The sequence below is a fragment of the Vombatus ursinus genome, unplaced genomic scaffold (genome assembly GCF_900497805.2).
Source record: "Vombatus ursinus unplaced genomic scaffold, bare-nosed wombat genome assembly UNPS02014798.1, whole genome shotgun sequence".
NCBI lineage: Eukaryota > Metazoa > Chordata > Mammalia > Diprotodontia > Vombatidae > Vombatus > Vombatus ursinus.
In genome coordinates this window covers 55,853,696-55,880,405 of record NW_020954576.1, presented here as the reverse complement: position 1 = coordinate 55,880,405, position 26,710 = coordinate 55,853,696, and the positions used below count along the sequence as shown (strand labels likewise).

At 44.0% G+C, this 26,710-nt stretch overlaps 4 protein-coding genes across 8 annotated transcripts in view; all 4 read right to left on the bottom strand.

The window, feature by feature from the left end:
- The window catches only part of LOC114049638 (tropomyosin alpha-3 chain), a 19,583-nt gene extending 10,989 nt beyond the window's left edge, over positions 1-8,594 (bottom strand). For 2 of the 3 annotated variants that reach the window (XM_027870912.1, XM_027870913.1), the window contains exons 1-5: positions 8,441-8,594; positions 2,267-2,400; positions 1,666-1,783; positions 1,464-1,534; positions 717-792 (exon numbers count right to left, since the gene is read on the bottom strand). In XM_027870912.1, the coding sequence (XP_027726713.1) occupies positions 717-792; positions 1,464-1,534; positions 1,666-1,783; positions 2,267-2,400; positions 8,441-8,572 (531 nt within the window). In that variant the 5' untranslated portion in view covers positions 8,573-8,594. Of the gene's footprint in view, positions 1-716; positions 793-1,463; positions 1,535-1,665; positions 1,784-2,266; positions 2,401-7,567; positions 7,668-8,440 lie in introns of those variants that run through there. The other variant, XM_027870914.1, reaches the window with a different exon arrangement.
- Positions 8,595-9,748: 1,154 nt separating this feature from the next.
- LOC114049444 (tropomyosin alpha-3 chain-like) lies at positions 9,749-16,246 on the bottom strand. Its single transcript, XM_027870702.1, has 3 exons — positions 16,085-16,246; positions 15,080-15,205; positions 9,749-9,838 (listed from the first exon to the last, which is right to left on the bottom strand). The coding sequence occupies exons 1-3, from the start codon at positions 16,199-16,201 to the stop codon at positions 9,749-9,751; spliced, it is 333 nt and encodes a 110-aa protein (XP_027726503.1). The 5' UTR covers positions 16,202-16,246.
- Positions 16,247-23,405: 7,159 nt separating this feature from the next.
- LOC114050037 (uncharacterized protein C1orf189-like) lies at positions 23,406-25,564 on the bottom strand. Its single transcript, XM_027871569.1, has 4 exons — positions 25,225-25,564; positions 24,869-24,909; positions 24,301-24,430; positions 23,406-23,695 (listed from the first exon to the last, which is right to left on the bottom strand). Exons 1-4 carry the CDS (start codon positions 25,276-25,278, stop codon positions 23,594-23,596), a joined length of 327 nt encoding a protein of 108 aa, XP_027727370.1. The 5' UTR covers positions 25,279-25,564; the 3' UTR covers positions 23,406-23,593.
- Positions 25,565-25,666: 102 nt separating this feature from the next.
- The window catches only part of LOC114050036 (uncharacterized protein C1orf43 homolog), a 5,803-nt gene continuing 4,759 nt past the window's right edge, over positions 25,667-26,710 (bottom strand). For 2 of the 3 annotated variants that reach the window (XM_027871565.1, XM_027871566.1), the window contains exon 7: positions 25,667-26,552. In XM_027871565.1, the coding sequence (XP_027727366.1) occupies positions 26,354-26,552 (199 nt within the window). In that variant the 3' untranslated portion in view covers positions 25,667-26,353. The remainder of the gene's footprint in view (positions 26,553-26,710) is intronic. The other variant, XM_027871567.1, reaches the window with a different exon arrangement.

The following is a 26,710-nucleotide window of genomic DNA, read 5'->3' as shown; positions in this document are numbered from 1 at the left end:
TTTCTCTTGCTGGATGCACATGGTAGGGCTGGGCCCAGGCCCCAAGCCTGTCCCTTTCACAAACCAGCCCCTACCTTCTCCGCCTGAGCCTCAAGAGATTTGAGGTTGTTGGTGACATTCTTCAGCTCCTCCTCCAGCTCAGAACACTTACTGTGGATGTTTTAAAGAAGGCAGGAGAGGAAAAGGGAAGAAAACAAAGAGGAGAGAGACACACAGATGTGAATCTATAGGTAGAGAGGGTTGAGAAGTCACCAAGGGAAAGAAGTGCCAAGATAACTCTGAACAGTCCCATTCTTCCCACCCCCACACTACTAGCAGCACAGGGGAAGATTAACCCCTTCTAGGTTGGAACCCAGTATGCTGAAAGACTAATGATGTAAGAGAAGAACCCCTAAAAGACATGCTCCTGACTGGACATTTTTTCAGGAACAAGGCACAGCATTGCCCGGGTGGAGATGGGAGCTGCTGCCCAGCCAACCATCCCTAATCCCCCCAAGAGAAGGACAGGCCCTGTGGAAAGGCAGTAAAGCAGCTAGGAAGGAAGAGGTGAAGGATGCCAAGTCAGTGGGAAAGAATGGAGCATTCCATGAGAGAGATGAGAAGACTAGTCAAACAAACCAGTGGAGGGGAGGCAGCTGCAAAACAAAACAAAACCACAAACACGCACACGCACGCAAGCACACGCACACCCTTTCTATGGGCGCAACAGTTAGTACCTTTTCTTCAGCAGCATTCAGACACTTCAGGTTCTGGTCCATCAGTCTGATCTGCTCATCCATCTCCCGGCAACGGCTGTTAGTGTAGTCACAGGGGAAGGAGGGGAGGGGCAGGATGGCACAAGCCAGATTGTGGGGAGGGAGAAAAGTCAAAAAGAAGCACAGCAAGAATACAAGCAGCAGAGCAAAAGAAAAAAAGGGAAGGAGAAAAAACAAATCACCATGGTCATGACATGCTGTGTCTGGGATACAGGTAGGGGGATGGGTGGGAAGCATAAGTATGCTCATGTTAGGGGTGACTTTGTTATACAAGGCCCAGAAGATGCTAAGACAGAGCAGTAAGTGTCTGTCCTTTCCCTAATTAACAAATATGCCATATAACAATGGCAGCCTCTGTACTCCTCTCCCTCCATGCCACCTAGGACTTGGGAAGGAGAGGGGGACACACAAGAGCAGAATGGTGGCCCCATTTTGAGGCCAGGATGGCAGAGACTCTAGGTTACATGCTTTCCCCACCCATCACTGCATAACTTCTCAATATTCTACACAAAAGTCATTCCACAGCCAAGCCTTCTACAGTCTTCTCTTTGAAGCCCATTTTATTCTTCAAGTAAGTTCCAGACTTCTCCAACCCCAAAGGCCTTGTTTAACAAGATTGAAGGAATGCTGGTTTTTTTCCACATAAGTGACCACAAAAAGGAAAGGTGACCAATGGTTGTGATAAGGTTTTGGAAGTTAGATACTCACGATTCAGCCAGCTCGGCCCGCTCCTCTGTGCGCTCCAAGTCCCCCTCAATGATCACCAACTTGCGGGCCACCTACATACAAAAAGTGCCAGGCCAGAGATCAGTGAAGGAAAGCAAGCGCTCTTGTCCTTCAACATGTTTTGTCTCCCCCTTCCAAAAGGGTTCCAGGGCAGAGCTCTGGCACAGCCAGGAGCAGGTCTCACCTCCTCGTACTTCCTGTCTGCTTCTTCTGCAATGTGTTTGGCCTCTTTCAGTTGGATTTCTTGCAGTTCCATCTTCTCTTCATCTTTCAAGGCCCGATTTTCAATGACCTTCATACCTCTACAAAGAGAACACAGCAAGCAAGGATATATGTGGGAATGAAGCAACAACCTTGAAGATCTCACAAGCCTATGGCTCAAGGAATTGCTTTCTTTTTCATCTAATTTAATCTACCTGTAGGAAGGCAAATATCCAAGTGACAAAGATGAGATAAGAATTAGCTAGGAGAATGTAACTACAAAGGCTGATTGTAACTGGGAGGGACTAACTTGTAGATGCCATAATAAACATAAGTTAACTGCATGAAGACTTTAGAAATTCCAAGGAAGCAGCTGTTTGAAGAGTCAAAGTTCAAAAGCCCTTTCCCCATATGCTATAGCTTATCTAAAGGAAGACTGAGATCAAGAGAGAAGAAAAAGAAAACCTCAAAACTGGATTGAATAACCGAAAAGATTTCTTAGAATGGACAGGTAAGAATTTAAAGAGATCTAGTCAGCAAACCTTTTGTCTACTGAAAGCCACAGAACAAGCACCCAGACTTACCTCTCACTCTCATCAGCTGCCTTCTCTGCTTCCTCTAGCTTCTGTAGAGCAGTCGCCAGGCGCTCCTGAGCACGGTCCAGCTCCTCCTCAACCAGCTGGATCCGACGGTTCAAGGAAGCCACCTCAGCCTCAGCCTAGGTAGAAAGGGACAGAAAAGGGTGGCAGAGCCATAGTAATTGAGCAAGGCCAAATTCTACCCAACTGATTAGAGAGATCTGTATCTGGGACTTAGTATATGCATAAACTCCCTTCACCCCAGCCATGCTCCACGGAACAGGGTTTCAGAAATCAGCTTCTTGCCTAGCAAGTCAGCAACACCCCTTTTTTGGTCCCAATTCAAGTGCGTAAACACAACAGGGCTAGAAAAATGCAGGCAGAGAAGGGTTCTCGGACTGCTCCGAATCTGTCTTAGAGAGGAGAGAATAAGAAATAAGAAACAAGGAGACCTGGTTATGTGCCTGGATTAATCTAGTAATTTGTTTTATGACACCAGAACACCTATTGAACTCTTGACCCATTTCTAAGGACAAATACCAGAGAAAAATTATGATGTGTTCTTCCAAAGTAGCCTCTAGAGTCAGGGCCAAGAGAAGAGATGTCTGGGCCCCAAACCATTCCTGAATATTAACCTCACTCAACCCTTCAACATTTGCTTTCCAAAGCCCTTTAAAGAAAAGAAATAAAAGAAACTTTGGCCTGTCTAAAAGTATCTTTGACATCCAAAAGACCAGGAAAACAGCAGAAGGGAGAAATATGTATGTCTACCCACACATTTGCTTCCTTCCTTAAAGAACCTGTTTCTGAGAAGCCTCTCTTCATATTCTCCCACAACCCCTTAACAAAGCCTACCTACTAATAATTTCACAAGCTTTATCTCAGCCACAATGTAATGTTATAGAAAGAATGCTGAATTTGGAGTTAGTTGGAAAACCTGAATTTGAGTACCAGCTCCACTACATCCCTAAGATCATTATGACAAGAAAGTTACAAATTCTTTGGACCTCAGTTTATCTGCAAAAAATGGGAGATGGACTATCTAGGTGATCTTTAAGATTTAACAGACTAATAAGCTCCTTCCTATATTCACTTTCTAATATGAATAATAAATCATTCCGATTTCTAAGATGCCAACTATTGATGAATGACAGACTAAGGATGCTGAAGTCTTCGATCCATACGTTAGAAACAAGGGGCAGGATGAGAGGAAGATCAGAAAGTAATGAAATTCTAAAAAGATTATGAAATTTGTAATTTTCAAAGCCTCTCAGACTCTTGTCCATACCCTTTAACTAGCTATCAAGCAAAACTCTGGCTGCTACAATAGTATAAGAATTTAATCTACCCTGCACACCATTTAATTCAGATGCTTATCCAAGCACCTGGTAAACATGATCTCCCTTCCGCAGCGCAGCAGGCAATGATTGTGCCTGAATCCTGCTGCCCTGATTTTCTCCCACCGCTACCCCCCTTTTTGGGTGGGTGGGGTTGGAAGAATGTACAGCCAAATACAATTACGCTAAGAGTCAGTCCCTTTGGCATACAAAACTCAAACAAAGGAAGCCAAGAGGAAATCAGGTGGGGAAGACTGCAATGCTAAAATGTGCTAAGCCAGGGGTGGGAAACCTGTGACCAAGGCAGCAGGTTCCCCACCCTGTTAAGCTTGCTAGATAGCAAGGGGTTTATTTATTTTGGGAGGGGGTGTTAAATAATTTTAAGCTGATCATATTTAGCCTGTGGGCCACAAGCTATATGGTCAGGAATTAGAAGTTTGCCCAAATAAATGTCTGAAAATCCATTCTAACCTTAACAGACCATATAAAAATACTTCTAACCCTAATCCATCCAAGGAAGAAATTATCTCCCAGGAAGCACATCTTTCTTGGAGGACCTTGCAAGGCCTGACTAGATAAAGTTCAGGAAGTCAGGTTTATTGTAGAGAGTTTGTGAAATACCCGCAACATAATTATTGTTTTCTAGATAACAAGAGATTCCAAACCAAGAACTGAAGCAGGTATTGGGGACAGCTGAGGAGAGCATCAGGCATTTCACTAGATGGAAGGGAGGTTCCTCCCATTCTGCAGCAGGAGAAATCAGACTATGGGGGTGGAGAGAGGTATACAGGTTTCCATGACAACAAGCTAGCTTGGGCGGTTTCTCTCACAAACCCAGCATTTACAATAACATTCTTTGCAAGAGGAGAGAGGGAGGGAGAGGGAGAGGGAGAGAAGAAAACAGTGATTCTTACACATGACAAAGGTAGGCAAAATCCAAGATAGGAAATCTCAGTAATCTCTTCAGAGACAACTCCAAACCTCGTTCTTATGGACTGTTGCTCTTCTGAGAATGGGCAATTGAATCAAGATCTGGTCTTTGGTTTGAGATTAGGAGTACCCCGATTTTCAGTCAGGCCAGGACCCAAGAAAGGAGGGAAAGAGGAGTGGAAGAGAGCTGTAGACTGACTGTCAAAAGATCTGGTCCAAGTCCTCTAACTTTATCACTTAGCTGTACACCCTTAGAGACAGTCACTTCCCTACTCTAGGCTTCAATTTCCTCAACCATAAAAGGAGGGAAACAGACTAGACTTAAGATTTTGGTTTAAACCTTCCACCTTTAACATGTCACTATTTTATCATCTCACATCAAGAGAAGAAATCTCATGAGCTGGACCAACTGCCTCCTAGGGATGGTGAGATAGATGGAGAAAATATTAAGTATAAGCCCTTATATACAATGGAATAGAAAACACTGAGTTCTGGATCTGTAGCCACTAGAATTATACAGAACGGGAATAACTGTCTAACTCTTCAGCACGGTGCCTTGCACACAGCAGGTGCTTAATAGATGCTTGTTCTTTTCCCTTCCACTCCCAGATATGGATCTGACCTTTTGGATTTAGTGACTCCCCCCCACCCCCCACAACTAGATTAGTTCAGTTAATTTTTCCCGATCCACTAAATCTACAACACTCCTAAAGAGGAGGCCCAGGTGGTCACAAGTGGCTCTAAGATGGTGACCACCAGCCCAAGCCACTGAAGCCAACTCATGTTACGTCCTTCACAATCCACCAACACCACCAAAATCAGCTTCATGCAAACTAGATTCCACTTAGACCTAAATCAGGAGACTGCTTTGCCCAAACAATTGATGCCCCTAAAGTCGGGATAAAGACAAGGAGGGAATTAGTCCAAACCTGGCACTCTGCCACTGTGTATTCTCTCTTTTTAAAGCAAAGTCACAAACATTCAAAAGGAAAGAATAATAGAAGTTATGCAGGAGCCCCAAGTGAAGGAAGAATTTAGTATTGGTGCCTTTATTGTGTTCATGTTTATCTACTAAGGGAGATATGTGTGCCCTTGAGGAATTTAACTTTCTATTTTGGGGGGCAGGGAGGAAAAGGATGAAGTACTAGGCCCTAGGGTAAACAAAGGTAGAAGCAAGGCTAAGGCAATAAGAGCAAAGGGCTCTTGGCCCCTCCCCAAAGTGTACTTATGGGTTTAAAAAGGCCAGAGCTGTATCTGGGCTCACCTGGCCCCACAGAGAATCTGCCATATAATATTGTCTAGCACCATTCCAAGGCCCGGAATCTAAGATTTAGGCCAGTTTTTGGTATGTGCTGTTGAAGAGTCCATGAACCCCCTTCAATAGAACTCCTCTAGAAAGGCAGACAATAACGAAACAAACTCTCAAAACCCACCAGGGTAGCAGTAGGGGCAAAACACAAAAGAGTAGACAAGCTTTCATATATATCACCTTGTTTCCATTAAGGCAGTGCTATAATGTTAAATCTAAAATTGAAAGTATTATTTCCAGGATGCCTTCATTAGGAAGGTTAATCACCAACAGACACACCAATGACCCTAGGATCACATCACTAAACTGCTTCCTCACTCCTTCCCTACCTAACTAGACGCTGGCTCTAGTAGTCCAGATAAAATGAGCAGCCAAAGTCAAAAGAAAAAAAAAGAGAAAATTTAAGTGACAATTCCTGTAACAACTTGAGTGTGGTATGGGAGTGGAGAAGTCAGCCTACAAATCAATACTCCAGGATGTTCTAGAAAAGGTAATAAAAGGACCCAGCTCCATTCCCTTCCCCAGAGGAAGGGAAGACAGAGTAAAAAGGTAATTATTGGATTCCCCTGAGCTGGAGAGGGGGAAGACTCTCATTACACAGGGACATTAGCCTACTTCCCCTTTTTGAATACTTCCTCACTAGTCCTCAGGGCAATAATCGGGTTTGGCAGGCTCCCCTTGATTGAGAAGCATTAATCTACAGCTACTCCCTTAAGCACTCAAGACACCAACATTAGTCCCGAAATAGGTTAAAAAAAAAAAAGCTACATTAAAGCAGCTCAATTTATTCAGAGACCAATAGGAAGAAATTAATCTATGAGATATCTATGGGATCATGAACAATGGTACTTTTCAACAGTATCTATTCAAGATCTCCTTCCAAGAAAATGGAGTTCAAGATAATTTATCAATAGAAGTTCCAACACTGGGTGGGGTGGGAAGGTCCACCATCCACTAATTTAAGGCTAGAGTTAGCAAATAAAGGGAGAAAAGGTGGAATACTACCAATCAAAGATGAATGCCACCTAGCCACAGCTCAGAGTACTAAATTGCTTGTTAAGATTATAATAATATTAAGTCTATTAATAAGATTATTAACTCTTAGTAGTGTAAGTGCTTCAGATTTCTGCTAAGTACCTGGTTTAATGTCCAGCTCCACCATCACCCCCTCCCTTCAACTTGCTCTTTTTTTAATTCCACTTTCCAAAACCATAAGCTCAGAGTTGGGGAGTCCCCCAACCCAGAAACCAGAGAAGTAAAGGCTGACCCTGGGGAAGAGGAACCAAAATCAATAATGAAAACATGGATTTTCTCTCCAGCTACATATTTCATCAAGTATTAAAACTATTAGGCCAATTACCTTCTCAATCCCTCTACCACCTATTATTTCCCACCAGACACCAGTACATCATCTGTCTTGCCAAGTGCTACTCTTTATGCTATCCCTATCCCCTCCTTGACCACTTCTAAGGAGAAAGCACTTTCACAAAGCTTACCAATAGCCTTCCTAGAATATTCCAATACATATTTGATACTTTCAAGGTCCCAAACCACTCTCTGTAGGAGCACCAAAGGAATAAGGATTCCAAAATGAAATAAGTAGACCCACAATTCATATCCAGTAGTTCATCAGATCTGAATAACCTGTTACTATATTGCTCATGTCACCAGAATTCCGAGCAGAAGCTGGCAGCCCATATGATGCCCCTCTGCACACACATACATGCTTACCAGTTCAGTATGGAGGAAGTGTTCTCAACAAGTTCAACGGGCACTCATCTTGCTTCAGAAACAAAGACTTGACATTGGCAGAGGTTCCTGCCTCCTAAGCTAAACAAGCTCCCACATTGACATCAACAAGAGAAAGGAGGTTGAACCCCTGGTTCCCCTCCTGCCTCAGATTTGTCCCGGGTAAGGGAAGGAGGGAGGGGGGGGCGGGACTGGGGGGAAAGGACCTTAGCAGAGAGAATAGGATGGGAGGCGTTGCAAGCCCCATCCTCTTGTGGGGGGAGAGCGGGGTACCGCATTTCCTCTCAACCGAACTGCTGCCTCATTTCCTGAACAGGCGGGGGGAGCGGAAAGACTGCCAGCAGCCTCGGCTGGGGGCTTTCCTGCCTCCCTTCGTTCTGACACCCCGAAACCCTGCCACGCGGCTTTGAGCCCTGCCCACCGCTTACCCTCCAGGAAACCACTCGGGGGCTTTGCCTTCCAGCCCTCAGTCTCCTCTCAAGCAAAGGGAGGGAGGGAGTAGAAAAGCCCCTCCCCCGACCGCGCCCCAGCTTCTCCGGAATGAATGAATGAGTCTGGACTGGAGTGGGGGCTGGGGAGAAGCCACACCCCGGCCCCGGTACGGCCGTGCAACCCCTCCTGGTGCTCCGGAGATGGACGACTCCTACTCAGGCGGCCCCGCCTGTCCACTCTTGGGACCCAGTTCACCGCCCTCCTCGACCGGATTCTGCCCAATGTTGGTTCCCCTCAAGCTAGATGCCAACCCCCAGCTGGACGGCCCCTTCAGGTCTCGGCGTAGTGACTTTCCAAGTCCGGGGTCCCATGTCCCTCCAAGCCCCCGGCCCAGCCCCGCCCCGGCCAGGCCTGTCTAGGTACCTGTTCCCGGGCCCGCTTCTCCCCCTCCACCTCCCGCTGGAGACGCTCGGCCCTCTCCTCGGCGTCATCGGCCTGCTGCTGCAGAACCTGAATCTTGCGCTTCACCGCCTCGATGGTGGTGATACCAGCCATGGTGCCCGCCCCGTTCCGGCTCCTGCTCCGGCTGCTGCCTCCTCCGCTCGGTGCTGCTGCCGCTTCTCAGCCCTACTTCCGCCTGCTCCGCCCTGAAATACCGGAACTCACCCACTCCGTCCGGATGTGACGACTGCCTAGCTCCCCTTCTCCCCTCCCTCCGCCAACCAGGCTGGACGGCAAGCGGCCTAGGAGGGAGACGGGTTGGGGAGCGAGGGGCGGGGCTTGTGTGTGGACCCCCGAAGACTGACTAGAAGACTGACTGCCCCCTCGACCGCCCCACCCGTCTCCTGCCGTGAGCGGGAGGGGGCCGCTGCCATGGTAACCAGAAGGCGCGGCCCAGTCCGAGCCTCTCGGGCCTGGCGGGCTTCTAACAATGGCCGGACCCGCCACGCGCACTCGTCTGAAGCTCCAGTGACGCTCCACAAAGCTGCCCGCCCCCCTCGACCCCTCCCAGCCAACTCGCCACCCCAGGTCAGCCGGGAGCCCCTTGATTCCAGCTGAGTCCTAACAAAAGGTGTCCATCCCTCCTCTTTCCCGGCATCTCGGGAGAGTCGCCGACAGCCCCCGGGAAGGAGGCGACGATCCGCTCTCTGGGTATCCCAGTCGGACTCCGGCCCTGCCCTGGGTAGCTCCTGACCGACCATAGCTGCTCTGGCCGGGAAGACCCAAGCTGCAATGAGAGAAAGTCTCCAAAGCCCCGGGTGCCCCGAGGGATGGACGGATCGACAAGGGAGGACTTGCCTACCCTGCTGTGTATGAGAAACACTTTGTAAACCTTAAAGGACGATAGAAATGTTAGCACCTTGTACTCACCACGTATAAAACTACAGGCTCCAAGCGGAGTTACTCACTCGTAATCATTACTGTCCTTGTGGTTAATGTTAGACGTCCAAGCCTCTACCCAGAGCACGGAGGGGCGGAGAGAAGCGGAGCTGTCCCAACAAACTGGCCTGCCTGCCCCCTCCTGCTCCTGGAAACTGCAGGACTCGGACATCCTCCCTAGCACTCAGTCCCTTAGCAGGTGAGGAAGGCATCCCACTGCTCTCAGGGACGAGCCCTGCTCTGTGCACATGCTGTGGCTTTGCACCGGACTTGGGAGGTAGCACGGATGGATAAACAACTGTTCTCAGAGTTTAAGCCCAACTGAGCGAGGAAGGGGGTGGTTTCCCTGTTTCAGAAACTCTCACTGCATTGACAACCACATTCATTACCAACTTCACTACCGCCTTGGTTTCCAGTTACATCAGGAGACATATTTACAGACTGAAACAGACTCACAGGGCCACCCGTGATAGGATTCTGAGAGACACTGAGAGATTCTGAGCAAAGAAAACTCAGAATTGGGTACATCTTATGAGCTCCCTCTTTTGATGACCAGGGGGAGTGATTATTCTTTAGTTTCCTTAGCTTTGTCTCTTGATCTTCTTGCCAGGTTGGGTGTCTGAGGACCTACATTGAAGACAACATTTTAGACGGAAAAAAAGAAATCTAGCCTGAACTTCAAACTAGCCTTTTAGTTTCAGTCTTCTTGAGAGGCCTTTCACAGCTACTTTTTCTAAGTTATATCATGTTAAAGCTAAGGATGTTTAAACATCCCAGACAGCTCTTTCCAAGAAAGTATAAATTGCCCTCCTCTTTCTGTTTTTCTTTTCCTACTTACTAACAGTTCTGAATTCTTTCTCACTGTCTCAGAAGCCCTAAGGTTTTTTGCCCTTTGCTTGTCCTACTAAGTTAAAATGAAACAGATACAAACAGCCTAGAAGTCCTAACCGCTGAGGTTGGCAGAAGACATGATACATACCTGTTTCTTCAGGTACTGGGTTCTTAGCATATCCCAAGAATGGTTTCTCAGAAGGCTAGTTTTCCCCTTTCCTGCAAGTGGAACTATTCCAGAAGACAGTTGGGCATTTGCCCAGTCCTCCTGAGTGGTAGCCTGTCCTTTTATATTTCTTCCAGGGCAGGGATGGAACAACAATGGGCTGAGATTCAGTAGTGATCTGAATTACAGGAAACCCTAACTAGTCCTGGGAATTATCCATCCTGTATCACCTGCTTCCTTGGTATAAAGTATCTTTGGAAGCAGATAATGAGGTAATTTACATCAATTATAGTTTATGATTGAATGCTTGAATTTCTTCTGTGGTTTATGGTTAAATTTCTTATTTTATGTGTTTGATAGTGGTTATACTAAATTTGTAATAATTTTAAGATAATGTGCCAGTCAGCAGGGGGCACTGTTGCTCTTTTTTTAAAAACTTTTTCAAGGCCAGGGTAAACAAAAAAAAAAAAATCCTTTTTTATCATGGACAGACTAGGATTGTGTTGAGAAGCCCTTGATACCGCCTTAGGATCACTGCATTCTTTAGGCCCAAATATTTAAACAGATAATCTCCACTTAATCCGGAGGAACAGGTGAGCTGACACCTTATAGCCCTTAAAAGTATGATGGACGGAATTGCTAAGGAGTCATGTGCTATTATTTTCCTGGAGACCAACAATACATTGGCAGGTGCCAATATAGACCCAGAATCTCCCCCAACCCTTCAATTCTCCTTCTCATTCTTTACTCCCTGCATAACAGTGCTATAACATTTTGCCCCTAAACCATGTTCCCTTCTACTAGTTCTCACTGAAAAATTGCTGCTTTTATCTCTATGCAAAGAACCAAGTCAAGGAAATACATAAGGTTTGAGACTGACCTCCCCAAACCTTTACTTTACTCTTCCTTTGTCAAAGGAGCTCCTGAAAATCCTACTTTTTCCAGCAACGCTTTCCAAGACAACTAAAACCCCTTATTACTTAAACATATAATTCCTATAAAAGTTTCCTGCTTCCCTCATTTTCTCTACCACAACTTCTATTTCAACAACTCCTTTGCCCCCTGAGTGGACATAATATTTTCATTGATAAGTTATTAAGCCATATTCTTTGGTCTTTGCCTATTCAACTTTTCTTTCTTCTTTACATAATCCCTCAGTAGGCAGGGATTAAGCTTTTAACTCTTTCTTTGTATAGGGCTGGATAGATTGCTCCAAAAAGCTAGGTAGTACCACTAGTGGATAAGAGTACTGGGCCTGAAGTCAGGAAGACTCATCTTCCTGAGTTCAAATCTGGCCTCAGATACTTATTAGCTGTGTGACCCTGGGCTGGTCACTTCACCCTATTTGCCTCATTTTCCTCATCTGTAAAATGAACTGGAGAAGGAAATGGCAAACTGCTCCAATATCTTTGCCAAGAAAACCCTAAATGGGCAACTCAACAACAAAAATAAATCATAGGATCATAAATCTAGAACTGGAAAGGATCTTTGAAGATCAACCTCTTCATTTTACAGATGAGGAAACTCAGGTCTAGAAAAGTTACATGACTTACCCAAAGTCACATACTACCAAAGCTAGGATTCAAATTCTCAAGTGCTGGGATTCAAAGTTCAACAATTTTTCCACAGTACTACACTGCCTTTCATGAAGAGCTGACCCCATAGCCTGTTTCCTCTTACTCAATCTCTCATCTTTCTCCATTACCAATAACTGAACATCAAGCCAACCCCTTCACCTCCCTATCCCTCCTTGGGTTGCAAGGTGCCTTTTCTCTTCTGTGCAGCCCAATTTCAGACTCTCCCATTTTGCACCTAATCTACTTCTCTTTCACTTGACCTCTCTGGCTTTCAGTTTCTTTATCTGTAAAATGAGGAGGTTGGACTAGATAATCTGTCAGGTCCCTTCTCTGTTCCAAATCTGTGATCCTTCCTCTTTTGTTTCTCAGCCTAATCTCTAAGAATGCCTGTTGGAAAGAAGAGGTAGAGGCTAATAATGTATGTCTGGATTACAGTGCAGCCATGCTCAGTTTGATCACTGAGAGAGTCTTATGTGGTATATATAGTGGAAAGAGAACTGGTCTTAAAACTGGGAGAGCCAGATCTTCCACTTAATGGCTGTGTCACCTTGAGCTAGCAATTAAATATCTCTGAGTCTTACTTTCCTCCCGTGTAAAATAAAGGTAATACTTTCCCTACCACATAGAATTGTTATAAGAGTCAACAAATAGTGTAGCATGGAGCAACATATAACCAGGAGTTATTATTTCTGTTACCTTTTGTGGGTCTATATCAGTATAGGGAGATTTATTTGTTATGAGGGTCAAATGAGAGTGTGAAATGCTTTATAAACTTTAAAGAGCTATATAAAATAAGTTCTGATGATGATAGTACCTCATAGGCCAGTGGATGGCATTATGTGTGCATGTATAATCTAAAGGAGGAGGACAGAAATAATTGATTTCTGGAAATTTTCATAACTTCTCTAAGACTATTAGCTTGAATATCTGTGCCCCACTGTGCAAATCTCATATTACTTAAATTTGCTCTTCCCCAAATACACAATCCTAATAATCTTGCCACCAAGCCAGCCATTCCTGCCATGAACCTCAAACCTAGAGTTCTCTGATATACCAAATTTCTTCCAAAAGACTTATTACTTCAAGAGATGCAGTTTCCTATATTCCCAAGAATGGTACTAAACCTGTTTTGGTATTAGTATCTCAGCAGTCCCTAATCCCTTCCACATGACAGTCTGTAGGAACCAAATAGAAAGTTCCCCAGAATTGCCCAGAGTAGAGTAATCCTCAAGAACATTCGATGTCCAGAGAGCCTCTGCCATGGTCAATAGTTTTTTTAATCTTTTTAGAAAGGGAGGAAATAGCAGCATCCTTAGCTCTTAGAAACTGCTCCATGGCCTGGTATCTTGGAGTTATATTTCTCTTGGAGGCAAGTTTAGGCTTGATTACAGGAAAAAAAAAATTTTCACACTTAGAGCTGTCCCATAATAGCTGTAGAATGGGCTACTTTGAGGGGTTGGTGACTTCCCTCTCCTTGGAGGTCTTCAAGCAGAAGTATTCTAGAGTGTGGATTCTTCTCAGGAATGGGTTGGACTTGATGGCTACCAAGGTCTCTTCCACGTCTTAGTTTCTGTAATTATGTGCTGCTTTTTTTTCTTAGAAGGGTTTACATAGTGAGATTTCCATTATTAGTCACCATCTAGGTGCTTATCACCACTTAAATGATAGAACTCTGGGGAATTTTTGATTATACATGCATTGCAATGTCATTACTTGGGGGGGTATCTAATCTGTATATCCGTTCTGGTGTCCAATTTTCCCCCATGTTCACAGGATGTTTGATGATTTGAAAAAGACAAGAGAGAGATTAGAATTAAATATGAAGTGGGGGGAATATTAAAATGAGTTAGGGTATATGTCTGGTTGCATTTCAAAGCCAAATAGATATGATTATCCTTTAAAAAGTATCCCTGTGTCTTCTCTCTTTTATTATTACAGAATCACAGAAATTGAGAGTTGGAACGGACCTCAGTGGCTATCTAGACCAACCCCTCACAAAAAGAATATGGATAATTGAAAATTAACTGTATAGCTCATTAATATCGAGGAACTTGAATAAATTTCTTATCCTGCTTTTCTTATAAAACCTCAAAAGACTTACCCATTTGTTTTCTCATTTGCTGTTGTAGTAACCTTAACGAGGGGGGTTGGAGGAAATCAGGTCAGATAATGTTAAAAGAGAAAAGATTATAAATTCCATTTTATAAATGAGAAAACTGAGGTTCAGAGATAGTATTCTGCTAGAGGTTATATAGCAAGATAATGACATAACAACACTATATGCTACTTTTGTGTCCTAAATTTCTCCCTTGGTCCCTGCTCTATTACTTACCTTGGATATTACCCATGTTTCTTCTGGTACAGCCCCCTGTGGCATTTCAGTGGCATAAGCACAAATGCCCAAATTGTTCAGAATATAATGAGGCCATGCTGGACCAGGGATAATATTACCTCTTTCTTTGTTCCAGTGTGAAACCCAAGCTGGGTTTGGTGGTAAGAAGATGACATATGTCCTATTAATACACATCTGCATGCCAGACCCTCATTACAAAAGCCAGGAGCTTAGGATGTGGGGACAGAAGGAGATGAAATGAGTCATGTTAGATGGGCTTAGAGTTCCCTCCCTCTACCCAGCTCGGAGGAGTGGGGAGTGGCCTCCTGCAAGGCATTAGGATCAACTAATTGAACTGGATGGCCCAGGAGGTAAGCACCCCACCCTAAAAGGAAAATAAGACCAAGCAGAATATAAAGGCAGCCCTCTGAGGTAAAGGGCTCAGAAGTTTGGTTTGGGACGAGACACAATCTGTTACCAGCTCTACAGAAGGGCTAAGAAAATAGATAAATAGATGAACAGACAAAATGAAATGGAAGTGTCTTGGTCAGGATAGCATCGTGAGAAAGAAAATATATGTCTATGTATCTCATTACATGGTTTTACTCATGTGAGTTCACAAGTATGAATTTGTGAGTATTTTTGAGAATACAAAATACTATTTGTATTCAGTGTCCTCACAAGTGTTCGTGTGAGTTATGTTCAGTACATAATGTAGTTCATCATGTATGTTTATGCAAACTCTCCCCCATTTACCCCATCTACCTAATACCTACATCTGCTGCTTTCTTCTCTGCTAGTTCCAGCTTCTCCTGGGCATCCTTCAGGGCTTCTGAATACTTGTCCAGTTCATCCTCTGTTCCCTTCAACTTCTTCTGCATAGCTGCCAGCTCGTCCTCCAACTGTGAGAACCCCAAGAAAGCAATACATACACCACAATTACAGTTTAATTGTCCCTGGGTTCCTAGATCCTAATTAGATTCCTTGTCCAGCCTCTGGACTAGTAGCTCCAGGGAAACTCCCCTATCAACCAGTTCCCAATTCTCTGTCCTTGTCATTTGGCCTTGGGAAGCCCAGTACTTACCAGCCCGATACTTGAGATGTCTAATCTGCCCTCAATTTTTGACTTCAGAGACTTGAGGGCCAAAGATTCCAGGGTATCTCGATGGGGTTTGTGTTAAAGGACTGATGAGGGCATTGAGGTGCTGAATGTTAGTGTCCTATCCCTGCTTCCAGAGTCAGATGGACTCTTCAGGAAAGTGATCATCTATTTTACCACAGTGACTAGCACATAGCAGGTACCACATAATTGCTACTATTACTACTACTACTACTACTATCATCATTATTATTTTTTTGTTTTGTTTTGGTGAGGCAGTTGGGGTTAAGTGACTTGCCCAAGGTCACACAGCTAGTAAGTGTCAAGTGTCTGAGGCTGTATTTGAACTCAGGTCCTCCTGATTCCAAGGCTGGAGTTTTATCCACTGCGACACCTAGCTGCCCCTACTAACATTATTATTAATGGATAAACAGAGGCTCAGCAAGTTTCAGTACCTTGTTCGAGGTCATAGGCAGCCAGGACAAACAACTCAGATAGCCTTCTTCCCAACCTGGAGCTCTTTAACACTGGCCAATATTGCCCCTGCTAGGACCACAGGAAAAGGCTATTTCTCCCAGAAAGAGACATTTGTCCTTTCTATCTGTCACCTTCCTTTCTTATTCATCCTCTTCCCATATCCCTTAGCCCCATGTAGATGTTAAAAACAAATTGCAGCACACACCTGCTTGCTTCGGTCCTCTGCCTGCTTCTGTTCAGCCTCAGCCTGCTCTGCCCGGTCCAAGGCATTCTCCTTGTCCAGCTTCAGCATTTGCATCTTTTTCTTGATGGCCTCCATCATTGGGGTTAGTTATGAGTCGTTGGGGACTGGAACAAACGCTAAGGGTCTTCTGTCTGGGCGACTGGTCATCCCTAGAACTGAGGTTTTATCTTGAGGGCTCTAGCTCCACCCCTCCATCCCAATATGGCCCTGTTCAATCCTCCACCTCCCTAAAATTGACTTCCTATGGGGAGGAACACTCTGATGGACTGATGTCACTTAGAGAAATTCAGGAACAGCTGAAGGCTGGTTTTAGACAATAGAAAGTGGGGGAGGGACAGGCTCCTATCAACATGAATTATTTTTCCTCTTTCATTTAGATACCTTAATAACTGTTATGAGAGAAAAATGGAATGCTATGGAAGAGGCAGAAAGGCAGATTTCAGGCAACTAGAAGGTCCCAGTTTTTGGAACTTTATTAGGGCTCTGACTACCCCTCCTACTGTTAACCCTCACCTGATCTAAACTTGGTGCTAGGCATATCCCACTAAGTATTTTCCATTTATTCTTGGTATCTAGTGAATTTGGGAGGAGGAAATAAATAAATAAATAAGAGTTTGGGGAAAAGAAGAGGGGAAGGTCAATGATGGCTCCTCCCCATCATAAAATTGTTGTATGGTTTTAGGGGTCCCTGGTTATTAAAGAGAGATCCAGACTACATTCTTCCTTCCCCAAACTGTAAGAATTAAGTAAAAATAGGGCTGCTAGGTAGAAGAATCAGAGCTGGACCTAGGAAGCCATTCTAAGGAAACAAAAATTGGGAGATTGGGGGAGGGGGGGCAGATAAGAGAAGCTGAGAGAGAGATGTAAGTCCCTATTTTCCACATGTGGTTTTGGATCTTTAAATAGAATTCCTGTCACCTTCCAAAGTACAATGTCCAAGGTTGTTGTCCCCTGTTGATCACCTCCTTTCCCCCTCCTCCAACCCTCATCATTTTCCCCTCCCTTCCTGGATCAACTCAAGGCCATCCATAGTCACTCTTTCCCTGGAGCCTGGTTGCTGACAGGTGGCTGATGACCCCAGAACTCTGGCACCAAAGTGTGTACCAGAAAAGAAGGTGGGCACTTCTCAGGGACATGAGAACTAGTGGCAGGGAGGAGGTTGGGTAGCATGTGGCCTGATATGTGACTTAAATCCTATGCTAGGTGAAATTTGGTCCAAAGTCAGATATTTATTTCTAGCTTGTCAGCATGGAGGGCATGGTATTTGTGGCTAATGGCTTAAGGCAGAGGTGTTAACCATCCCTGGGAGGATCTAGTTATCCAAAGAACAGGCAGATAAAAAAAGTGGGAAGGCAACAAGCATTTCTATGATGCCTATTATGTGCCAGATGCTTTACAAATACGATCTCATTTGAGTCTTAAAACAATAATAATCTGTTATTATCCCCATTTTACAGTTGAGGAAATTGAGGTAGATAGAGGTTAAGTGATCTACTCAGGATCACACAGCTAGTAAGTATCTGAGTTCAAAGCTCTAGTCTTCCTGTCCAGTACTCTACATTGCACCTCTATGATACCAAATGATTCAGAGAGAAGATCCAATAAAGGTACCAAGGAATCCTGCTATGGAATATGGAAGTAGAAATATTTGTGGTAGCAAATCTGAAAATGAAGAAAACAGGAAAATTCAGGATGAGGAAATAATAGGTGTTGAGGAAGGATCTGAATAAGGATTGGGGAAAGGATGAGAACAGGAAGAGATGGAGAGGAATAAGGATGTCAAATCTGAGAGGATAAGGACAATGAAGTCTTTTCTAGTGTAAGGACCAGTTTACAAGAGGACTAGATCCCAAAATTTCAGCTTTTATATACCACCACTCCACTCCAGATCCTGTTAGAACTCCTTAGACTATAGCTGTTACTTTTCTAAAGAAGGGGTTGGGGGCAGGGAGAAAAAAATGGGAGAAAGGGAGAGGTCATAGTGATGCTGAATCACCCAACCGCTGTAAGAATATGTTTGACATTTAGTTGATTCGCTATCAAACAACCTAATATCAAACATATCACACAGAAGCAGGGAACCTGGGAATAGGCAAAAATGAAAAATTAAGGGCCCGAGCATGGTCAGTGAAAGGATGGATTATATATCAGTACTAGCTCCTGCCCTTTTCTCATTTCCCATACCCCTTCCTGTTCATTTTCCCTCAGTGCCTCCCCAATCTGTGCTCCTGTCCTCCCCAATGCCCTTGACTTTCACAATGGCTGGTTAGATTGGCTAGGAAAACATGCCTGGACAGGCTCCATATCCATGTACTACTCTTAGTAAGTCAGGCCAGAGATTCTCCTATCCTATGTCCAAGATACATGATGGATCAGCAATGTCAACACCTTATCGACCTGCATCTGCTCATCCTAACTTTAAGCACCTTGAGAATCCCCAACCGTATGTTATTGGTAAACCTTACTTTGCCTCCATAATGGAACACCAGTTCCAGTATATATTCCCTAGTAGAACCTTTCCATTCACACCTCGAAAAGCTGTGGAGGTCAACCCCATAAGTACCTGACCAATTCTAGTCCACTGATTTCCACTTGATTGTTCTCATACCCTGGGTAGCATAGACATAGAACTTCCAGGCAATGCTTAACTTCTTTCCCCATCTTGCCCCTTTTTTCCATTCCTTTCCCTCTTTATGCCACTCATGCAAGTCAGTTTTATTCCATTTGTTTCTCAGGTGCCTATAACAAAAGTGACCCAGTCTTTTTAAAATGTCTAGCCTTTAATTTCCCCCTCACCCATCCCAGGATTCCTAGTGGAATGGGATCAGAGAACCCCAGGTTGCAGATGACTTACAGCCTTTCTTTCCTGACTCAGCCTGGAGGCTGTATAAGCAGAATGGAAAAAGCCAGTTGCATTTGATGAAAAGGGCTAGGATCCATGTTCCTCTTCTCCTTTGGGACTTTTGCTCTTGTAGGAAATCTAAGAGTCTGGACTGCCCCTCTTTTTTCTTTAGGATTCCTTCCTTGCAAAGATCCATGCTTCTCCTCTTTGGCAGCTCTTCTGTAAAGACCCCAGTTTACCATTGGCCCAGCTAGTTTCAAACAGGAGTTCACTGGGTAGAGGAGGAACAGAATCTCATTGAGGAAGAGGGTAGATGCTTCTGGAGGCTGTGACCAAAGCTCAGGGTTATAACTATTGGAAAATTCTAGGGGGGGGGGGGGATCCAGCAACATGGCTTCAGCCCCCAGGCAGGCCTGCCCCATGTGTCCCTGTTCCCACTATTATAGACTCCCCCCCGCCCTGCCTCTAAATGACACTCTGTCCTTGGGCCAGATCGATAGTTTGTCCCTTGTTGCCTATCAATTTCTGTCAACCTTGTGGTTCATGTCCTCTAGGGAAAAGAACAGCTTACGGGCACTCAACAGAGTTCTTGTGATTATACCTTCATAACTGTTGGTGCCATCTTTGTTCTCTTTGCCTACTGACACTGCCTTTCCCCATATCCCCAAGTGCACTCTTGTTTACTTCATCAACCTTGCCCAAACCCTGATGCTAGAATTGTTGTTTCTGGTGAAAAGAGACCATACTAATTCCATACTCTTGATGTAAACTTAACCTGGTTGTGTAGGGCATGAGGAAAGATGATCAAAAACTGGAAGAAATAGGGAAAAGAGGGTGTTTACAGAGGGGAGAAAAGGTGTTAAGAGAGCATTTGAGGGAGCCAAGGACTGAAGAGCACTGCAGGAAAAGAAGCAGGCCTAGGGAATATTGATGTAGATGAAGAGACTGGGTCGTTGGGGGTAAGGGAATATCTAAATAAGCTAGGGAGGAGAGGGACGTGACCATGACATGAAATGTTCTCAGCCCTCCTCTCTGGACTATTTTCATGCCTTCCCTACAAATGATGTAGATAGTCTTTCTGACCCCAGGGGAGCCCAGCATGCATGACACCAGTATCAGAAAGGAAGAGTTAGAGTGAATGATTCTGCTGATGTAATGGAAGCAGACAGTGGGGCTGGGAAGGCAGGCTCAGTGAGGGACAGGCCTGCCAATAGCAGAGCCAGCCCAGCAATGACAAGCCCTGAGGCAGGGAGAGTCCAAGGTCAGAGATTATAATAAGCAAAGGGTAATATGTGGCTAGGGAAACCAAGTCAGAGAAATAGAGAGGGAAGTGGATGTCACGGCAGGGAGCAGGGGTAGACAGACTACAGATAATAGAGGCATAGAGGGAGACATAAGGCAGAAATTGGAGGAGGGCGATCTATTATTAGGAGTAGGGATTGGCCTTGAAGATGAGTGCATGAAAGGAAGAACAAGGGGGAAGGGAAGACTCAGACCCGGGGGAGATAAAGAGGGTGGAAGTGGGTTAGAGAAATATAGATAACACAATTAGCTGAATTCACAACTGGCTGACTGGCTAGACCCAAATGGTTTGATAAGAGTTTGGAGAGTCCTCCAATGACATCTCTCAGGTATGTAACTTGGCCTTGTCCTAGTCAACATTTTTTATCAATGACTTGGAAAAAGGCAGAGATCATGTACTTATCAAATTGGCAGATGACATTTAGTCCTCCCACTAAAGCTGGGAGGAGGGATAGCTAGCATACTGGATGGTATAAAGTACAAGAAATTCTCAGGCTCTAGCCTGAGAACTGGGCCACATGTAACAAGATAAAATTGTACTGTGGTATCTATAAAGCCTTGCTCTTGGGTTCAGAAAACTGACTTCACAAGTATAAGGTGGGGGCAGGATGGGGGTAGGGGAGGTACGATTAGACAGCAGTTTGAAAAAGATCAGGGGGTTTTAAGTGGATTGCAAGCTCAATATGAATCAACAGAGTGACATGCAGCCAAAAAAGCTAATGCTATTTTGGGCTGCATCAAGAAGGGCGAAGCTTCCAAGAAAGGAGATGAAAGTCTTGCTGTAGTTGGCCCGAGTCAAACCAAATCAGTATTGTGTTCAGTCAATAAACATTTATTAAGCACCTTCTGCCGTGCTAGGTACTGTGCTAAGCTTCGGGGCTACAAAAACAAACAAAAGGCAAAGGACAGACCCTGCCCTCAAGAAGTCACAATCTAATGATTAGTTCTACATATCTTAATAAGAATAAGGACACTCTCCCCTTGTGGTTACACTTTTGCTCCTAGGATATCCAGACTTCAAAGAACTACCCCCTCCCCTAATTTATTGTGGATTGTATTTTAACCTGTCTTTATGATAGACAAAAATAACTCATATTAACTACCAGCCATATGCAAGGCACCAAGATGGATACTGGGGATACAAAAACAAAAATGAAACATTCTCTACTGTCAAAGAGCTTATCAGAACTGATTCTCAGGCTAGAAAACGTGTTCATGATGTTCTACCACCCAGGCAGGAGTTTCCCCCAATTTAGGAGCAGGGAGAAAAGGGGAGCTATTGAGAAAATATGGGGAACAAGTAAACAACATAATTTGATGCAGCCTGGAGGAGTTTCAGGGACATATAGAAAGGAGTATAGAAATCTCTTTTTTAATGAATTGTGTTTCAAACATTTATTTATGTCATTTTGGAGCTCATTTCCCTTTAGAAACAATGTGATCAAAGGTTAGATTTCTATACCGGTCTGCAAAAGCCTGTTCAACTATCACTTAACTAAGAGACTGTGTGGCCAATTAGATGGTGAACTAGACTCAGAATCAGAGATTTGGGTTCAGTTATTGTCCCCGATACACACTGGCTCTTTTTAAAGCTAGTTTAAGTAAGATTTAAGTAAACCTTTTTAAAGTTTTGTTTTGTTTTTTAATCTAAGTTGCCAAATAGTGGCTGATATCTATTGTCAGAGGGACTTTCTCAATAGCAGTTAATTCTCTACACTGATGAAATCATAGATTTCACCACACCCATCTCCAACTAGAATCTAGTTTCACAGAAATGAACCAATATTTATAACAATGTTTCTAAGGAAGCATACTTTTAGAATTTTAAGTTGCAAGACATAAAAATACATATTATTCCAGGATTTGGAGTATTACCCTCTACCAAGCTCACTCTCAAACATTTTCTGAATGCCTATACATGGAGGAAATAGTGCTAGGGATAGAGATTACATCAAAGCTTCTGCCCATGGCTTAATTAAAAGCAGTTCTCAAATTTTTTCTTCTCAGGATCCCTTTATACGCTTCAAAATATTGAGGATCCCCCCTCCCCACCCAAAGAAATTTTATGTGGATTATATCTATCTACCTATATATCAGTATTAATGATATTAGAAATTAAATCATTATGAAAAGTTTTGACCTCAGTGGACCCCATGAAAGGGTCTAGTGGACCCTTGGTGTCCCTGCATAACACTTTGAGAACCATTAACTTAGAGAGTGTTTGTTCTGCATATAGGATGGGCTTCCCTTTCTCAAAGCCCAAGCCTTTAGCAGCAGATAGTGGTTTGCAGGAGGGAGTGGTGGCAACTGGTTCTTGGGGTTTTGGACTCCAATGGGAATGGGGGTTTTGGTATGTAAGTATTTGGCAGAAGCAGGAAATCCTGGGTAGAGTGGACAGTAAGATTGTCAGTGGTGGTGGTAGTAGTATTAGTAGCTTTCTATAGAGCTTTAAACATTTCTAAAACTTCCAACAGTCCTATGAAATGAAGGCAGTGGAAATATTGTCTCCATTCAAAGAGGAGACTGAGGCTCATAGCGTTTGAGTGATTTGTCGATGGTCACACAGTAAGTATTGGATTCACAATTTGAACCTGGGTCTTTCCTGACTTCAAATCCAGTGATTTTTTCACTCCACATCTCACAGTCTTTCAGTAATGGGGCTTCAGTGAAAGATTAAGGACATTGATGAGATATCCCCTAATGGCAGTGGTAGCAGAGAGTGTTCCTATGGCCTAGGCCCATAAGTAAGTGAAGTCTTGACTGGGGCAGTCATTGATATATAAGGGAATATAGTAAACATAGATAAGTGGTGAGAAAAGACTTGAAAATGAGTAGCAGCAATTGAAGGAATGTGTTTAAACAGAAAAGGCTTGTGGAAAAGAAATTTGGTAGGAGTTTGGAGAGAGAGAGAAGATAAATCACCGAATTTGGATAATTGTGGAAACAGAAGTTTTGACACAGATCTGAAGAGTGAGCCTCAAGGACTGAGCTTAAAGTAGTGAGCCAGCTGGCCTAGTGGTAGAGCCATATTTAAACTATTAACAATCAGAATCATAGTTTGCATCAAATAACTCCCCTCTCCCACCCAGTTAATAATATTCATCAGAATTACAGTCCCTGAATTGATCACAAGAGGTCACTCTTGCCTCATTAGCCTTTTAATGCATCATCTTTACCAAAAAATAAAAAGTTACAGATGAGAAATGGACAATCTGGCTGCAGGCAAATAGCCTGATCCAGACTTATCCTAGGGAAAAAAATTCTAGGCCTTAGGGAGCCTGGAAGTATGAACTGTTAGAGAAAAAGGGACAGTGCCTCTGAAGCCTTCAGAGCCTTTCCACATAGAAGGATTTGCCCATTTGATTTAGCTCCTGCTGGTACTGTCGATGCTCCTCCTCAAACAGCTGACTTAAGGCAGCCTGCCGAACCTGGGAGAGGAAGGGACAAAGTAAAGTGTGGAAATTTGCCTTTTGGCACCCACCCACCACCTCTGCCCTTGGCTGGTTCCCTAGCTCTTGGGTTTTGTTTTTTTAATTTGGACATAGGGACAGGAGGTAGCTTAGGATAGGGAAGATAGCATACACTTCACACATATGGACACGGAGCATACCACATCATTTCCTCAAGCTAGGTGAATCCAATACGATACAGCAGGGGTTAAGGGACAGTAAAGAAATAGAAATAAGGTTAACTTAAAGTACATTGAGTCTAGGGAGCTAGAGAAGCACTAAGGGAAAAAGATCAGATAATCAACCAATCAACGAACATTTAAGAACCTACTATGTGACAGTCGTGCTAGGCACTGGAGAATCTTTGGCTGTTGGTACATTTGGATAGCAAAATATGCGACACAAGTAGGATGCAATTGTTGAATACAAAGCTCTGGTATTTAGAATGAAAAGGCGTTGGTGAAACAAGGACATGGTAAATGCAGCTAGTTGCTAGCAAGCAAAGTGGTTCAGGGTAAAGATCATGGATGGCCCTGGGAATCCTAATGGGGCAAAGGGAACAATAGTGGGTTTGACCCACTCACAGTTAGCAGCTGCTTGTTGGCCAATGCCATCTCCTGTTCCATGATGTCTTGCATTCTCAGGATGGCATATGGGTTCCTCCTCTGGTTCATTGTTGCCTGCCATACGCACTGAACTACTGTATTTTTCCAACTGTCCCAGGAGAATTTATGTGGATTTCAGTTAGGAAGATAGAATACCATTAGGCATTTCTGTGAGCTAGAATTTGTCTTGTGTTTCCTAAATAAGTAAGCTCAAGTGTAGGTACAATCTCTATCTCTCTGGAACCTCTCATAAGTGTTTATTATACTGCTGGGCATAGATCTCGAAAGAAGTTCCCCCTTACCGACCACTCCCATTTACATTCAGGGTACTGTGGGAGAAGAAATAGGAGGAAGGGCAAAATTAGGTACTGTAGTCTAATCTGGGGGTCATTAGTGAACTGGTATGTATTTACATTTGTTATGTGAAGCTAATTCTTGCCTTTCTCTGAATCTTTGGGATAAATACCTTATAGTATTGAGGATGGAGAAAACAGAGGAGACCATACTGGTAAGTGGAAATGCTGGGGGGGAGGGCATGGGAAATTACCTCTCAACAGCCTTCTCAAATGCTACCATCCTCTTGTAACTCTGCAAGGAAAATGAATGCACCTGGTCAGCCCAGATTCCAAACCCCTCACCCTAGCATCCTATTCGTTAGTCTTGGCCTAAGAGGAACTTGGAGGATCTTTTCCCACCCACTCACTCCATCAGAAATAGGGCAGGTTAATATCGAGCAATAAATCATTCAAAATATTTCAACACGTGGAAAGCAACATCCCATTTCAGGGGTGGGGAAGTTCCTTACAAAGCACTTTCTTGGTACTTCCCCATGCTCACACTGGGGAAACAGATCTGGGTAACCCCATCAGAAGTTCTTTCAATTGAGCTTAATCCCTGCCATACCTCTTCTATCTTTATGACCTCGTCCAGGGACAGGGACACTCTCGGGTTTGCCATGGATTCTTTAGTAGGTTGGACAGATATTCTTGATTGTTGCTCTTCCTGTTTTGCCCTCTCACTGATCTCAATTACCCTGGTTACTAGGCATGTCTGCAATTATGCCCTAGGCTTAAGCTCTGATTGGTCACCTGCTTGTTGCCTAGGAGACCTGAAAGGGAATCCTAGTTCTTCAGACTTCTGACCCCACCACCCTCTACAAGAGCCACAGGTCCAAATCCAGGACCTCGTATGTTAGGCTATAGAGGTAGTTCCATAGCTATGATTTCAGGGGAATCAGTCCCATCATGCCCTCATTGGTGTACATACATACCCATACTGCCTCCCCCACCCCCATCTACTCCAGCTAGGTAGGAACAGAAATCAGTAAAGAACAGTAATAATATGCTTATTTTTACAGCTGTTTTTATTAAATAACCGGTTTATAAAGTCAGACCAGTGCAGTGACTTATTGGGGGAATATGGAATTAGTGCCTATATCACTGACAGTTTCCCTCAGTCACATCTTGTTCTATACAGTATGTGAAGAGAAGGGCAAGGCAGTGCATGAAACACAACACAAATCTCAACAAGGCTTGGCTGAAGTACAATACCCTAGTTCTCTTCTGCCTTTTTTACTCCACAACTTTAAATGACATGTCTGTGGGCTAGAGTCCCCACCTGAGTGGGTAAGATAGGGGGCTCTGTGGTTTCCATTTCTAACATCATAAATGCCCCCTCCCCCACTCCCACTAATCTATTTAGGATAAAACTGACTTTGGGAGAAGGCAAAAAATAACCATGATCGAAAACAAGTTGGGGTAAGGAGGAAATGACACGAAGAGAAGAAAAATATGTGGATTCAACTCCATTAAAAAATCTATTGGAGAGGGAAAGAGAGCCTCATGGAACTGTAGTTCAACAGACCACAGGGATAAGCTAAGGAATGATCTCCAGACACACATTTCAAGAATTCTGGGCATAATGCTATCAATGCTGTCCAGTGCTGCTGTGTCTCTTGCCCTGAAGAGATTCCTGGGTACAGACTGGATTCTCCTATTGGAGCTATGTTGGCTATGGCTATCCCCAAATTCAGTCAGAGGGTGCTCTCTAGTGTGTTGTAGTTATCCTTAAAACTCTTCAGCTCTAGGAAGTGCTTGGCTCTTTTACTCTTCTGGCTGGAGGGCAGATAGGTGACCTGGATAGTTGTTGGGGAGGAAACTTCAGGAGACTGTGTTAGATCCTTAGCTGCTGATTGGTGCTGCCGCTGAGAGCTCCCACCACGAGCTTTGACACTGAAGCATCCAAAGAGAAAATAAGTTACGACCAATATAAGAGAAAGATCACAGGTCAGGATTCATTGACTCTCAATAAGAACCAATTATCTTTGCCGCCACCACACACACACACACACACACACACACACACACACACACACACACACACACACACA